The sequence below is a fragment of the Chrysochloris asiatica genome, unplaced genomic scaffold (genome assembly GCF_000296735.1).
Source record: "Chrysochloris asiatica unplaced genomic scaffold, ChrAsi1.0 scaffold00326, whole genome shotgun sequence".
Classification (NCBI taxonomy): domain Eukaryota; kingdom Metazoa; phylum Chordata; class Mammalia; order Afrosoricida; family Chrysochloridae; genus Chrysochloris; species Chrysochloris asiatica.
In genome coordinates, this window is record NW_006408844.1 from 439,730 (window position 1) to 454,925 (window position 15,196).

General features: G+C 37.6%; 1 protein-coding gene across 2 annotated transcripts in view; it reads left to right on the forward strand.

Annotated features, from left to right (window-relative positions):
- PPME1 (protein phosphatase methylesterase 1) overlaps positions 1-15,196 on the forward strand; it is an 86,481-nt gene that overhangs the window by 66,854 nt on the left and 4,431 nt on the right. Inside the window, exons 7-11 of one of the 2 annotated variants that reach the window (XM_006875408.1) lie at positions 6,114-6,204; positions 9,799-9,864; positions 11,057-11,180; positions 13,319-13,490; positions 13,993-14,037. In XM_006875408.1, the coding sequence (XP_006875470.1) occupies positions 6,114-6,204; positions 9,799-9,864; positions 11,057-11,180; positions 13,319-13,490; positions 13,993-14,037 (498 nt within the window). The remainder of the gene's footprint in view (positions 1-6,113; positions 6,205-9,798; positions 9,865-11,056; positions 11,181-13,318; positions 13,491-13,992; positions 14,038-15,196) is intronic. The other variant, XM_006875409.1, reaches the window with a different exon arrangement.

The window sequence follows — 15,196 nt, forward strand, 5'->3', positions numbered from 1 at the left end:
TAATGTTTCCATGTTCTTGCATTTTCATTTTCTTGGTATGTTGTGGAGTGTTAATTTTCTTTAAGGTTGCCTTATAGTCCATTAACTTTTCTCTCCATTTAGCACAGTCTGTTTTATCCTGTAATCTACCTGACCTTCTCACCATCTGTATCTCCATTCCTAGGTGTTTACCTTCTTTTACATTGTAATTGTTTTTGATCATACACTGACCTCCAGGTTCTCTGAGTTTGTTCTCATATTTTTGTTCTGTTCTCGACTCTTCCTTCTGTCATTTTAGTTCTGGGAGGTGCTGCCATGTATGCCAGTCTTTGGTTGTTTTCTGTTCTTGGTTCTCAGTCCACAGAACTCCAGTTAGGATGTTTTGTAGCACAAGGTTGGCTTTTGCAAAATCCCTTAGCCTCTGTTTATTCTGGAATGTTTGATTACACTGTTGTAATTGATTGATAGCTTTGCTGGATGAAGAATTCTTGGTGGCAGTTTTTTTCTTTCAGGGTTTTATATATGTCTCCCATTGCCTTCTTGCTTGCATGGTTTCTGCTTAGAGATGTGAGCTTAATCTAACTTGATTGCCTTTGTATGTAACACTACTATTTTCCCTAGCTGCTTTCAGGAGTGTCTCCTTATCTTTGATTTTGGATAGCTTAATTATAATACGTCTCGGTGATTTTCTATCCTTCCTGGGGTTCATTGAGCTTCTTGAATGTTTATCTTTTCACTTTACAGGATGTTAGAGAAATTTTCTTCCAGCAGTTCTTCAACTATTTCCTTTGTGGACTTGTGTGATTCTTCTTGTTCTGGAATGCCAATAATTCGTAAGTTATTCCTCTTCCTGTTGTCCAACATGAATCTTAGACCTTCTTCAGATTTTTTTTATCCTTGTTTCTATTTGCTCTTCTGTCTTAGTGGTATTGAGAGATTTGTTTTCCAGCTCACTGGTTCTGCCTTTTATCTCTTTTGGACTACTCCTTTGCCCCTTCAGAGTATTGTCTATTTCTGATATTCTGTTATTGAGCATTTGGACCTCTTTCTGTAGGTTTTGAATATGCTGTATTTATCATATTTGATTGTTCCTGTAGCGCTTTCCTGAAGTCTTCCTTATTTTTTCAACTCCATTGTAAAGTGTTTTGAAACATTTTATAATCATTTTTCTGAATTCCTTCTCAGGCAATTCCAAGGGTTGTCTTCCTTCCAGAATGTAGTCCAGCTCTACCTCTAGGTCATTTGTCTCAGACATTTTATCTTGTTTCTGGACATGTGCTGATATGGTTATCTGCTTTTGATTCTTGGACATGTTTAGTGTTAATCTGTGGCCTTAATAAATTGAGTGTGTGTTTTGGTATTTTTTTATGCTTTATGATTGCTTCCAGGTAGATGTGATCAGGATGTGGGCTTCCATTTTTACTCTTCTTATTGCTTAACCAAGAGTAAATTTCACTCGTGTTGTCTGTTTCCTTGGTATATGGCAGTTGGTATTGGTTCTTGCCTGGTTTTTGGTGTTTTATAGAGTGTTATTGTAGCTTGACTCTATGGCAGCAGTTGCTGTCTCTTCTGGGATAATATGGGAAGAGAAAGAATCCCCCAGGTAGAAGGGGGAGCATAAAACATCAAAACAGCAACAGCAAAAAAAAAAAACTAGACTGGATACTGTAGTCTATAATCACAGAAAAGGGAGTGAAGAAAAAAAAAAATCTGTAGCCTAATATGAGTATGACTTTAATGTTCTCTTTCAGCTTCTTGCCTTCAAAGCTGTCTGGGAGATTTCATGATGCCACTGTTGGATGTTATGCTGTACCTTGGGATTTAATTTAATTTTCGGCCTGTTTTGTTTTTAAACTCTCTTTCCCTCTCTACGCCCCTTGTCCTGGCTTTTTCATGATAAGAAAAAACAGTTCAGTCCAATCGTTGTGTCCTGATGGTCACTTGCAAGCTTTTTGTGATTCTCAGGCTCTACACAACAAACTAGGAGGTGGAACACAGAAGCACCAAGCATTTTATTCGCCAGTTAATTGGGATATCCCTGAAAACATGAACGTAAATCTCCAAACCCAGAAGCCAAATCCCTTGAGCTGTTTGAATGTACATAAGCAACTTTAGCAGTTTCTCTTTTTTCCATTGTTGTAAACATATTTATCACACAAAAGTTGGTAAATTTAACTTTTTATAGATGTACAACTTAATACATAGATGTACAATTAATAGAATCCTGATGTAGTGCTATAGGATAAGCACTAGGCTGGGAATTGTAAAATTGGTGGCTCAAATTCGTCAGCCATTCATTGGAAACTCTATGAGTGTTTCTGTAACAGTAACAGGGTTGCTGTGAGTTGGAACTGAGTTGGTGGCACTTAACATCTACAACAACAATCAAGATTTCATATCTCTCAGTAGTATTCCACTGTAATTATTTACTATATTTTGCCTTATCCATTCGTCTATTGATAGGCATTTAGGTTTTCCCCAAATTTTGCATATGAATAGTATTTTTATATGAATTTTACTTATAAGATTTTGCAATATTATCTTGTATTTTAGGTTAGGTGCCCCAAAGTAGAAATAGTGGATCAGTGGGCATGGGCATTTAAAAAATGTATATATTATCCTGGTTTCCCAAAACGTATGGCCTTTTAGTTAGAATCAGAAGACAAGAGCCAACCACGTATGACTGGATCTTCTACTTTGCTTTATCCAGAAGGAGTGAATTTTGTTAGGGCCCAGGCAAAAGTATGTATTGAGAGTCCCATCCAGAACCTTCTGAGGTGGGACATTCCTACTTGAAAGTACATGCAGACCAGCCTGGAGCGGCTAAAGGAACAGAAATTACTATTGAAAGAAAGACTAGCAGGTAAAAACAAAATAAAAAATGGCAGTCTGTTTGGCTATTACAAGAACAAGCAAGCTGTTCGCTGGGGAACTATCAAAGCAAGCAATCAAGTCCCTTCAGGACAAACCCCCCTCCAAGATTGAAACTCAAAGGGAACATACAAGGAGGCATGTAAGCTCGCTGGCGACTGTGTTGGTCTACATGTGAATGGAAGTAGGGAAAAGTCAGTAATGAAGATATGGGCTGAGTTTGACCACGTTCCATAGACTCCTGTCAACCTCAAGATAAAAGAAGATGGGTTGGTTGGTGTGAAGTTTGGGGAGACTCGATACCTCCTGAGCCCACAGACACTGATCTAGCCACATTGGATGAGAGCTGAGAGTGAAGTATCATGAAGTGTGGGTTAGATGCACAAAAATGCCCAAACTTGCAGATAGTACCCATTTGACCTACCTTCGATGGCTTGATCTGAACTCGACTAGAGGAAAGATAAAGAAATTTAATTTAAAGGAACCAAATGGAACTTGCTACAATTTGATGAACTTTACGTATACTTACAGATGTAGTAACTCAAAATACCAATCGAGAAGGAAGGAGTCTTCACATCAAGGATCAAGCCTATCCTTTCGGTATACAGAGTTGATATGGATGGGCAACTTAGACATTGGCTACCTAAAATGGGTGTGTATGGGGGTAATAAAGGCATGAAGTGGCTGGCTTACAAGTTTTCAAGAGGGAGTTTAGTTTCAGTGTGCAGGGGAAGGTAGAATCCCCAATGAATACTTTTCATCTTGTCTAGATGAGTCTGGTGAAAGGAGATGGGATAAGATTATTTTGATTCAATAGTGAGTAATTGTTATCATGACTAATTGGAATTGTCACTACTGTAAAGGTAACAAAAAGGGGGGAGTAGTTAATCTTACATTCTAGGAGCAGAGAACCCTAGGACCATTAAGAGAGAAGAGCATGAATGGAGGAAGTAGGAACCTAACCAGAGTAGCAGCAACATCAGAGATGGAGGCAGAGGTGATGGCATGAAGAGCTAGAGCAGCTGAGTACTCTAGACTCATGGAAAGAGAAAGGCTGTGTGTGTGCTGACAGCCAGGAGGCAGGCTTGCAGAATGTGTGCCCTTTGGTTGTTTGAATGTTTATATACTCCTGCATGTTTTTGTGTACATAAAAACAAAACAAAAATAAAGAAACAGGGAATAGAAGCAAATACTGTTAACCGATGATACATGGAGGGGATTGTAGTCATTGCAATGAAGCAAATACGATTGATTGAGTACAAAATCAATGTTCTCCCATGTAAACTATCACTCAGTTCATAATAAAAGCTTAAAAAAAAGAAAAGTATAAGTTGAATATTCAGTCTTTAAACTCCTCTGCCTACTGGAAGTCATTTGACAGGCAGTTAAATTAAATGAAGCTACCTTAAGACGCTGTAGACTAAGCAATGTCTAGTTCATAACACTAGAGATGTAGGCAGACTCCACCAATGTAATCAGCGTCATGCAGTTTGCTCTTTTCCTGAGAGTTTCTCTGCAGCAAAACATGCAAAATCAGAACCCGTAAGAGAGGAAAACTCAAATATTTTCCACTAATACAGAGTGATAAAAAAATGATAAGCTGTATCCTGTCAAAGGCAGATTACTTGGAAGACCCAGAAAAGCAAGGTAGACCCATTGAGTTCTGACTCTTACAGGTTTCACTGTATATCCAAACATTTTAATAAAAGGTTATATTAAAGTATTTTTAGTAATAGAAAAAAATAACTTTAAGTCTTTTATAAAGGTAAAAATCAACACTTAGAAATAACCTATGCATGTTCCTCCCTATATTAACTAATGTTTTTAGATTCTAGATAAAAGGTCACCTGTTAGTGACTTTTCAGTGTGTTTCCAATCCCAAGAGTGTTCTCCCCTCTAGAACCTAGCATTTGTTTTACTACAATAAAAAAATAAATTGAAAAGATTCAGAGGATTTAGATTTGAGAATTTTACTCTGTAATATCAATTATGTAAGGAGCACTGGTAGTGTAGCAGTTATGAATCGGACTGTGAACCTCAAGGTCAGCAGTTTGAAACTACCAGATGAGACTTTTGCTCCCATAAAGATTAATAGCCTCGGAAACCCTATACAGGGTCGCTATGAGTCGGAACCAACTCCACGGTGCATAAGCCCCACCACCACCATATCCATTATGTATTGTTGCATAACAGATTACTTAAAAATTTATTAAATTTAAACAGTAATAAACATTTTTTATTGCACAATTCTGTGGGTCAGTAATTCAGGAGTAGCTTATTAGCTTGGTGTTTTTGCCTTGGGATCTTTGCATGAAGCTGCAGTCATGATGTTTGCAAGAACTATATAGTCATCTGGAAGTCCTGGGGTCCAGTGTAGGATAATCACTGGACTGCAAGGTTGGTTTGAACCACAAGGTCGGCAGTTCAGACTCACCAGTTGCTCCTCAGAAACCCTATACAGGGTCACTATGAGTCAGAACCGACTCGACAGCACTAACAACAACAACAGTAGTCATCTGAAGACTTACATGAGGTAATAGGATCTGCTTCCAAGACGATTCACTCCTGTGACTGGCAAGTTGATACTGGCTTTTGGCAGGAGGCCTCAGTTCTATGTGAACCTCTCCATAGGGCTGCTTGAGTGTCTGCATGACTAGCTTCCATCAGAGTGATGCTCCAAGAGAGAATAAGGAGAAAGTTGCCATGTCTCTTATGACATAGCCTCAGAAGTCATATTGTGGTTGTCTAGGTCAATCCTATTCACTATAGAAGGTAGTGCACACCAGGAGGCAAAAGTCATTGGAGGCCATCACAACAATCTTCTGAGTTATGTTTGTTTCTAAATTTACTTTTAAAATGCATTTTTTTTTTAAGTTATGGTAAAAAAATATATAAAACATTTGCCATTTCAACCTTTTTTACATGTACAGTTCAGTGGCATTAATTGCATTAACCATTTGTATAACCATCACAACTGTTTCCAAATTTTTTCATCACCCTTAATAGAGACTCAGTGCCCCTTAAGCAGTAACTCTCTTTTGCCCTCGCCCACCTGATTATCTTCAGAGTTTTCTTAAACTGTGTCCTTTTCCCCACAATCACTGAGTTCTGTTGTCACTGAGAACAGATACATGTGGTACATATATATGTGTGTGTGTATATACATATACACACACACACACACACACATATATGACTCGGATAAATGTAAATGATCAAAATACATTACCTACTATGATTAAAATTTTTGTTTTAATATCTAGGTACAGCCATGGATGCTCTTAACAGCATGCAGAACTTCTTACGTGGTCGTCCTAAAACCTTCAAGTCTCTGGAGAATGCCATTGAATGGAGGTAGTAACCCACAAATCTCAGTTTTCTTTATTTAAATGTTAGATTGTGATGGTGGTGGTGGTGGTGGTTATGTGCTGTGGAGTCGGTTCCAACTCATAGTGAGCCTGTATGTGGTTTCCAAGGCTGTAAATCTTTATGGCAACAAAAAGCCTCATCTTTCTCCTGGGGTAGTTTCGAACTGCTGACCCTGAGGATAGCAGCCCAATTCGTAACCACTACGCTACCAGAGCTCCTTGTTAGATTGTAGCTTTCCTTTTTTCTCAATTCAAGTACCATGTTCAAAGGAATAGAAAATCAATTTCTAAGCCTGAGCTTTATTGTTATAGCTTGAGTGGAAACATTTGTGCAAAGATTTCTTTTGAATAATTTAAATATTCCTAACTTGGCTGTCTCACTCTAAAGCCCATTCCTTTTTCAGTATACTATAATCCTAAAATCTTAATAATTTTGGATCATCTGCTCTGTTTCCCCCTCTAAGGTGATAGTTTGAACTAAGTGGTTGCTAAGGCCTTTTCTGCCTCTGATACTGTGGATCTAGATTCATTTTCTGTATTCCAGATCAAATGGTGGAAAAACAGAGAGGTCGGGTATAAAATTCTTTCTCCAGCTTTTATTGTGGATAAATAATTTAGCTCGGTATTTAGTTTTCATAAAAATCGCTGGCAGAATTGGCTATGGCTTTCACTTAACTAAAGGCTTTCAGTCATGGTTTTATTCATTAATCAATCATTTGAATAGACTTATTAAACTCTTTACACTTTTAATAAAGGGTAAAGATTCAGAGATGAGTAAACTACTCTTCCTTGCAAGGAGATCAGTCTTGGAATAAAATATCTTCATCATTCTGTATTCCTACCTATTCTTCTAAATCTATCTCCTGTCCTTTCTCAGAACCCTTCTGTAACTCCCTCAAACCATCAGTCAAGTTCCAAAGACCTTTAAATCTGTATTATGTTGTACTATTTACTCAAGTCTGCCAGTCCTCCCTTGAGAAATATCCCCATATTATTTTTATTGATGTCTGAATTTCCATTGATGTTTTAAGTTTTATAAAAAGTGCTCTTCCTGCATCTTAAGGTCAGGAGCTGTTCTGTATTTCTTTGGTACTTTCACGCAGCATATAGAATACTACTGGTTGCCCTAGCAGACAGAACATATCAGTTAACTGAATCAGATATTATCAAGTGGAATCCGGTATTATCAAGTGAAACCTGTAGGAGCCAGAATTCAATAGTAAATATATCCTAGGGAGTTTTCCTAGTACAGAGGGTCTCTTCATGTCCACAATATGGCTTGCCAGAATTATGTTAGAGTTTGGTAAGATTGCTACTACCACTCCCTTGTTCATGTCCATGACAGAGGTTTCCTGTTCTCTACGAGGCACCAAATCTGTCTCTCTGTTGAGTAGCTGGAACATTAAGAATGTAGCTACTGTCCGCTGGGCATATATCTCAGGCACCTTGCCAACACTACAGTAACAACCAGGAGAAAATTATTCTAAATCAGTATTTTTTAGCTCATTAAAAAAAAAAATGTTTAGTGCCTAAGATGTGTTAGTACCTGATCTAAGATGGGGAAATGGATTATCAAAAAACTGAGAATATAAACATTTTAACACAATACAATGAAGGAAGCACGGGGTATACAGAAAAGAAACAGGTATTCAGTCTACCTCTGGGATCATGGTATGCATTATCTTAAAAGAGATAAGAGTTTTTATTGCATTGCTAGATACAAGAGATAATAAGAATTTTATTTGTTGAATATTAAGATGTCCTCTGTTCCGTGAGAGCCAGTGATCTTCAGAGCTCACTTTCTAAGCCCAAGAATCTGAAAGAATGCTGTGAGGTGTGGTTGTTAATTTTATTTTATATTGTCTGGATAGCTGAATCGAGTTTATGACTCCTGGCCACTTTGGCTATTCCAGACTTTTAAGAAATTCAGTAAAGGTTTAAAGAAAAGTGGATTCCTACTTTGCTCTCTTGATCTTCCGAATGGGAGGCAGTAGGGGATAGTCATTAAGAGTCTGAGCTTTGGAGGCAACAGATATGGATTTGAATCTTGGGTCTACCACTCTGGCTGTTCTGAGGAAAATAGATCAGGGGCTGGGGAGTTAGGGTGGTAAGTGAAAGTGGGACATTGGTTCAGAGAATATTTATTGTAGCAGCATAGGAGAGAGTGATGATGATGCATGTATACAAGGAAGGCAACAGATAGGGATAAGGTCAGCTTCGGAATGTATTTTGAAAGAGATCTGAAAAGACTTGCATATAGATTATATGTTGGAAGAGAAAAGATAAGAAAATGAAAAACAGAGAGGATGAAAAGAAATCAGGACTGATTTCTAGATTTTTAGTTGGCCAATTAGATAAATGGTAGATCCAAAGGAGTAAATTTGGGAGCAGGTAAGGGGCAGGTTTTCTTTGGATAAGCTGAAATACTTGTTACACATCTAAGGAAAAAATTGTATATACTAGAAGATGTTTAGCTAGAGCTATATTGGAGACTCATCATTACTCAACTGATACTTAAAACTAAGGAATTTGATGTGAATAAGACTGCCTTGGAATACTCCATATCATTTAGAGATTGGGGAGAATGGAAACATCCAATAAAGGAAACTGAGAAAGCATAATTGATGAGGTAGAAGGAAAACCAGGAGAGTATAACAGGTGTTTCTAGAAGAAAAGCGAGAGCTGTGCGAAATGCTGAGAGACCAAGTAAGATGAGGACCAAGAGAGGACTATTGGAATTGGCAAAACTGAGGTCTTGGTGGTCTTAACAAAAGTAATTTCAGAAACTAATTGGAGACAAAAACTGATACAGGTTTGTGAAAGGATGGGAGATGACAAAGTGGAGAAAGGAAATAAGATAACTAGTTTATGAAGTTTTATTGTATAGGATAGTAGAGAAATGGGATGTCTATCTAGTATGTTTGTGATTCCTAGTAGACAGAGAAACAAGATTGGTAGACAAGTATGAGAAGAGTCTAAACTACAATATGGCATGACCTCTAGGACCTAGCCCTACCAACCTCTCCTATTCTGCTATATTCTCCCTTTGCTCTCTTCCGCTACTTGTGTTCTATCCTTTAAAATCATCATTCTAAAAAAAAAAAAAAAAATCATTCTGCTGACCTTTTCACATCACAGTGTACCCTCTGTCTAGAGTGCTCTGACCACCCTCTTTTATCTTTCAGTTAATTTCTCATCTTCAGTCCTCAGTTTAGACAGAAACTTTCTCTTACTTCCTTATTCAGAATAAGGTGCTTCTTTTGAATCTTGTGTTATATTAAAAGTAGCTTTTTTGTTTCCTACCTTCCCCACTCCCTTCCCTATTGAGTTATATGCTGCTTGAGCACAGGCCTGGAACATAACCTCTTGGTAAATACTTTCAGAATTGAAATGGCTGCGATGTCTTTATTTCATTTTCATTACCTGTCTTATAGCCACATTAGCCAGTAGAGAGAAGTAAGCAAATTTCTTAGTAGGTCCCACAGAATCCACAGAATTAATTAGTCATTTGACTCTAGTGACATAATAAGATGGATGTTGAATAACCTCCAATAACCCTTTCTTTTTCCCCTCTTTCTAGTGTGAAGAGTGGCCAAATTAGAAATCTGGAGTCTGCCCGTGTCTCAATGGTTGGCCAAGTCAAACAGTAGGTCTTATTTTTTACCCCTTCAACTGGTTAGAAGCCAAAACATGATGAGAGAAATATAACCAATCTGTGTGAGTATATGTGAGAGAGAGTGTGTGTGTGTTTTGATTGTCACATAAGAGCTGGGGACCTTCCTGCCGTTTATAATCTAGGTGAGATTGCTTTGAACCTCCCTGGGCTGTAGAAGTCCAAAGCACTTGGCCTATATTTAATACTTCAGATCTCCTGGAATAAAACATTTGTTAACATGCACTTTATGAAAGACCTGGTAGAAGAGACAGAAGAAGAAGCTGACATTCTTAAAAATCCACGATTACAGTCTGTCTGGGTATCTGCCTGCCCTTATTTGTTACTCACTTATGTTATAAAAACGTAACACATTTGACAGTTCAATCCAGACTTTTCTTAGTTTGCTTGTTGTATTGTCCTTTTTCCTTTTCTCCTTCCTTCTCCAGGGCAGTATGACAAATACCGCTCTCCTTACCATGCACAGTTGTAGGGGCTGCTTCTTAGACCCTGAGATTTTACCTCTAGCACTTGTCAGTGAATTTTTCCAAAGATAATTATATATTTTGTAAAATAATTATGGAATCAGCTGTTTATATAATTTTATAATAAACAGATATCTTTGGGACGCAATAGTTGATTGACTCATATGTTTTGATCTCCAAGGTTCATCTGGCTTTGAATGCTAACTTTCTATCAGCTAAATTAAAAAGGAGTCTCTTACCATCTTATCTGAGTCCTGTTCTTTAAGCTGAGAACAGCAGAAAAGCACCATGCTTCAGCTTTAGTTGGGCCTAAATTCATATCTGAGCCTCATCCATTCATGCACTAGGAGACTCTGGGCAATTTTCTAAACTTTTCAGGGCTATCTCATAGGAGTATTGTGAGCATTATGTAGATAATGTCACTAAAAGTCTGTCACCATGCCAAAGGAGATGCTTACTCCCTTCCTCTATGGATCAGTATTGATGAAAGAACTAGAAACCCGAGTATACTATACATTGGCCATAGTCTTCCACAGCATTTGTTTACTTTTGTACACTTTTAAATGTGCCTACATCTGCCTTCTTCCAGGAGCACTATGAAGTGCTAATATTTGATTATAAAAGGTCCTAAGTATTACTATCTCTAAGATAATTTGTATTATAAAAGAGAGATATATGATAGCATTTTTTAAAAAACCTAGGTGTGAAGGAATTACAAGTCCAGAAGGTTCAAAATCTATAGTGGAAGGAATCATAGAGGAAGAAGAAGAAGATGAAGAAGGAAGTGAATCGGTAAACAAGAGGAAGAAGGAAGATGACATGGAGGTGGGTGAAGGCCTGCATTCTTGGAAGGATGGGTACAAAATGGTTCCCAGTGTGTGTGGTTATGGAAGGAGAGATGGTGGTGTTCTTTTCATCCACCGTTAGATGTTCTAGAGAACAGAGGTTCTCCAAAGCAAGAAAACAGAGATGTGAAGAAGTTATGTAACTTTCCCAGAGGATCCACAGGTAAAGATGGAACTGTGATGTGCTTTCAGTCAGGTCTGACTGACACAAAGCTTGTGTTTTTAAACACTTTTCAAGTGAGGCATTGAGAGATATTGTGAGGCCCCTGGTATATACCCTTGGATGGAAAACTGCATCCTGCCCAGCTTAACAACCCAGGAAGACTGATGACCAGCTTACTGCTTCTCCTTCCCACCAACTAGATCTCATTAAAGGGCGTCCCCAGATTATGAATGGAAGATTTATAAACAATTTTCTACTCACCCTTTAATGTTATACAGATTTGTGCTCACTTTGAAAAGATTGAACTAGCCCCTACTCAAAACAAATTCTTCATAACAATCACCTTCACTTGCTGCACACACTGCTTTTAACTCATTAAATAGGCTTCAAGCCTTTTCTTGCACTAAAGTAAGGCTAAAGAACAACCACATCTGTCTGTTCTGACTTACCTACAAATTCCGATTTAAGACCGAAAGACAGGAATGGATTTCATGCATAACTAGAGACTACCTGTACATTAATCTGTTTTATTACCATTTGTCAGCAGGGAGCACCTAAACTAAACTAACCTTATGGTCCAACTTTGCAGTAATTGCTAGACATTGTTGTCAGCTCACAGATCCATCCACACTGCCAGCGTCCATCACCATTTTCTCTTTGCTTGTGTTATTGTCCCTCTCTTCCTGTCTGATGGATACATGGCTATATTATAAAATTATTTTTAAAAAATGTTTCCTTCTTAGCACTAACCACTTTCCAGAGAAGCATTTATTTTCAGTGCCTTAAATACAGGAACAATTCTAATGCTCTCTCGAATTTTTTCTTTGTTTTTACAAATTTTAGGGCTTGAAACGAACTCTTTATTTGTAAAATATTACCTTTGGAAGTTATGTTACTTTGAATTTTTCATCTGCATATAAAGTTCACTGTATACATGGAAAGGACTTATAAAATGATGTCCTATCTCAGACGATAGAAATGGCTCATAAATGAAAGTGTTGCCTGGCTATAAGACAGGCTGAGATTCCAGGTTGAAATGGGAGTTAGAATTCACTTTAATGTTTGCTGTGTCCAGAAAATACCAGTAGAAAAAAATAGAAGAAGTTTTTAATGAGAACATTAGTGTCATAAGGTGCCTTTATTATTCTTTTTAGTGATGAGAAATCCAGCCCAGAGAAGGGAAGGAATCTGTGACAGATAGGACTAGAAGATTCATGTTTCCTGACTCTATCGAGTGCCCTTTAACACAAAGTGTTGCTGTCTTGTCTTAACTTATAGATTACCATATGCAGTATCCTAGTTATTTATCTCAATTATACTATTTTAAATGTTTTAATTACTACTAGAACATAAAAGTATAGAGAATCATTTATTTGCTCAACCAGTATCTGCTATTCTTTGCCAACTATAAAGTCATAGCTGGTGTTGACATTTTGTTATATTTGTATCATATTTCCTACTGTGCAGGAATATTATATCATTATCATAAATCAAAATATAAGGAAAAAGGCTCTACCAACAATTAAACCTATTTTACTTTTCCCTTCTAGTTCTGTCCCATAAGAATACTATTTTTTTTCAGTAGTAGTTATAACTTCGATGTCATTTTATACTCAGGTCATAAGTATTTCATACTGCACTGTGCTCTTTGTAATTACCCTATTTATGATAGATCCTTATTTTACCTACTGGATAAGGAAAAGGTCACTCTTGGCTCTACCATTTATGAGCTTTGTGATCTTCAAAAAGTTTTCTAAGTTTATGAAAACTTTTACTAGAAGTAAAAAGTAAATACATTTCTAAAAGTGGAAATTATTGTAATAACCTATCTTGCAAGGCTATTATGAGGATTAAATTTATGGTAAAATGTCTGGGTCACAGTAATCGCTTAAAAAATGCTAGTTTTCTTCCCTTTCCTTATCCCAGGATGCCTAGTTTTTATCCTGTTGCTCCAGGGGTTGCCCTCAGAAACTCAGAACTTATTCTTAATCCTCCAGACCAAGAAAGACCATCCATACACCTGGAGAATTGAACTGGCAAAAACAGAAAAGTACTGGGATGGCTGGTTCCGAGGTTTATCCAATCTGTTTCTCAGTTGTCCTATTCCTAAACTGCTGCTCTTGGCAGGTAAGTATGTACATATGGGAATATGGTCACCTAGACAGATCCTTGTTAAAATTCCTCACCAAATGAGTCTGGTGCCATCCTCACTCATTGGGGCTGTTTCTCCTCCCTTTATCAAATTCCTACACCTCACTCAGCATTACCATCCACCTGGCCCCTTATCCCGTATGCCTGCCCAAGGCCAAGTCTTTCTAGAGCTACTTACCGTGCTGTGAGACTATTCTGAGAACAATGCAAGTATCACAAGTAAAAACCCTGTTTTCAGAAGCCATTTTAAATGAACAGAGTGAGTGTAGGGAGCCTCAGCCTAAGAGACAGATCTGGTGAGAACATACACTCTGGGAGTTAGCCTTGGCATTAATAGGAATTGACAATGTTCATCACATTTATAGCTTTGTAATTTAATACACTTTTACAGTTTTTACTTAATACTTAGACAATGAAACATTTTTCCTAGGGTCTTTTCTTAGTGACGCTAGTTAAGAATTCTCTTGTTTTGTTCTAGGTGTTGATAGGCTGGATAAAGATCTGACTATTGGCCAAATGCAAGGTAAGCTAGCAAGAAATGATGATCTTCATATTGGTCAGTCTCTGGAGGCAGAGAAAGGGGCAGGGCCATAAGACAATGAATGTTCTGAAATGTGTAGAGCATGAGCTGTAGAGTTACACCCAAATTTGACATCTTCCTCTACTACTAATGACCCACTGTTTGATAATAGGCAAGTCATTTTTCTTTTCTAAATTTTGATTTTTTTTAAATCTAAAAATGGGAATTATAATACTTTCCTTCATCTGGATTGCAGGGGTTAAAAAGAAGGCAGTGTGTTTGAAAAGGGTATCTATAGTAGTTAATATTTTGAAAGGAAATGTGAATTCTGATCGATATTTTTATTGTTAGATTTCTTGGGACAGGGAATGCCCAGTATAATCCGTATACAAAAAGGTATAAATTCTGTTTAGAAAAGAACATGGTGAGATGGTAAAAGCAAGGGCTTTTGAAGTTGAAAGAACTGTATCTGAATACCCTTTCTTACCCATTTTTTACTTAAGTTATGCATTAGCTTTCTTAATCTGAAAAATGAGAAGATTGTTGCTTGTCTTACAGGGTAGAATGAGTAAGAAAATGGCATACTGAATACTATGCTAAGGTAGAGGTGTGCTAACCAGAAGACAGTGAAGGCATTGGGACCAATTTGTGTATGCTCTTGCTTTAGTGTGGGGAAAAGACTTGTTAAAGAGATTCAATAGGCATTGGCAACTTTTGGGTAATGGCAAATAGAGCTGCCAACGCTGAAACCAAAGTTTCAGGTTTAATCGGGCTCTGTCCTTGACCTTCTTCTCTACTTAATATCCCGAGGCAGTCTCATGGCTTCCATTTACTCCCTGGTGACCTCCAAAGCTCACTGTTAATCCGCACCTTTCTCCTGAGCTCCAGATCTGACCCATGTATCAAACTCTGTGTGGATGTTCTTTTAGCCATCCTTGGGCTCTCCACAGAGAAAGGGGCTGTATTCTCGCTCAAAACTTGTTCAGAGGCTATTGAATGGCTTCTAAAATTCCAGCCTCAGACCCTAATACTCTTTAATACTCTTTTTTTAGTTAAATGTTTTTATTTTGGATTGAGTGAAAGTTTACAGGGCACATCATCAGCTTCAAATTCAACCATTCATATGGCTTGTTTTATTACATTGATTATTATCCCCTCCATA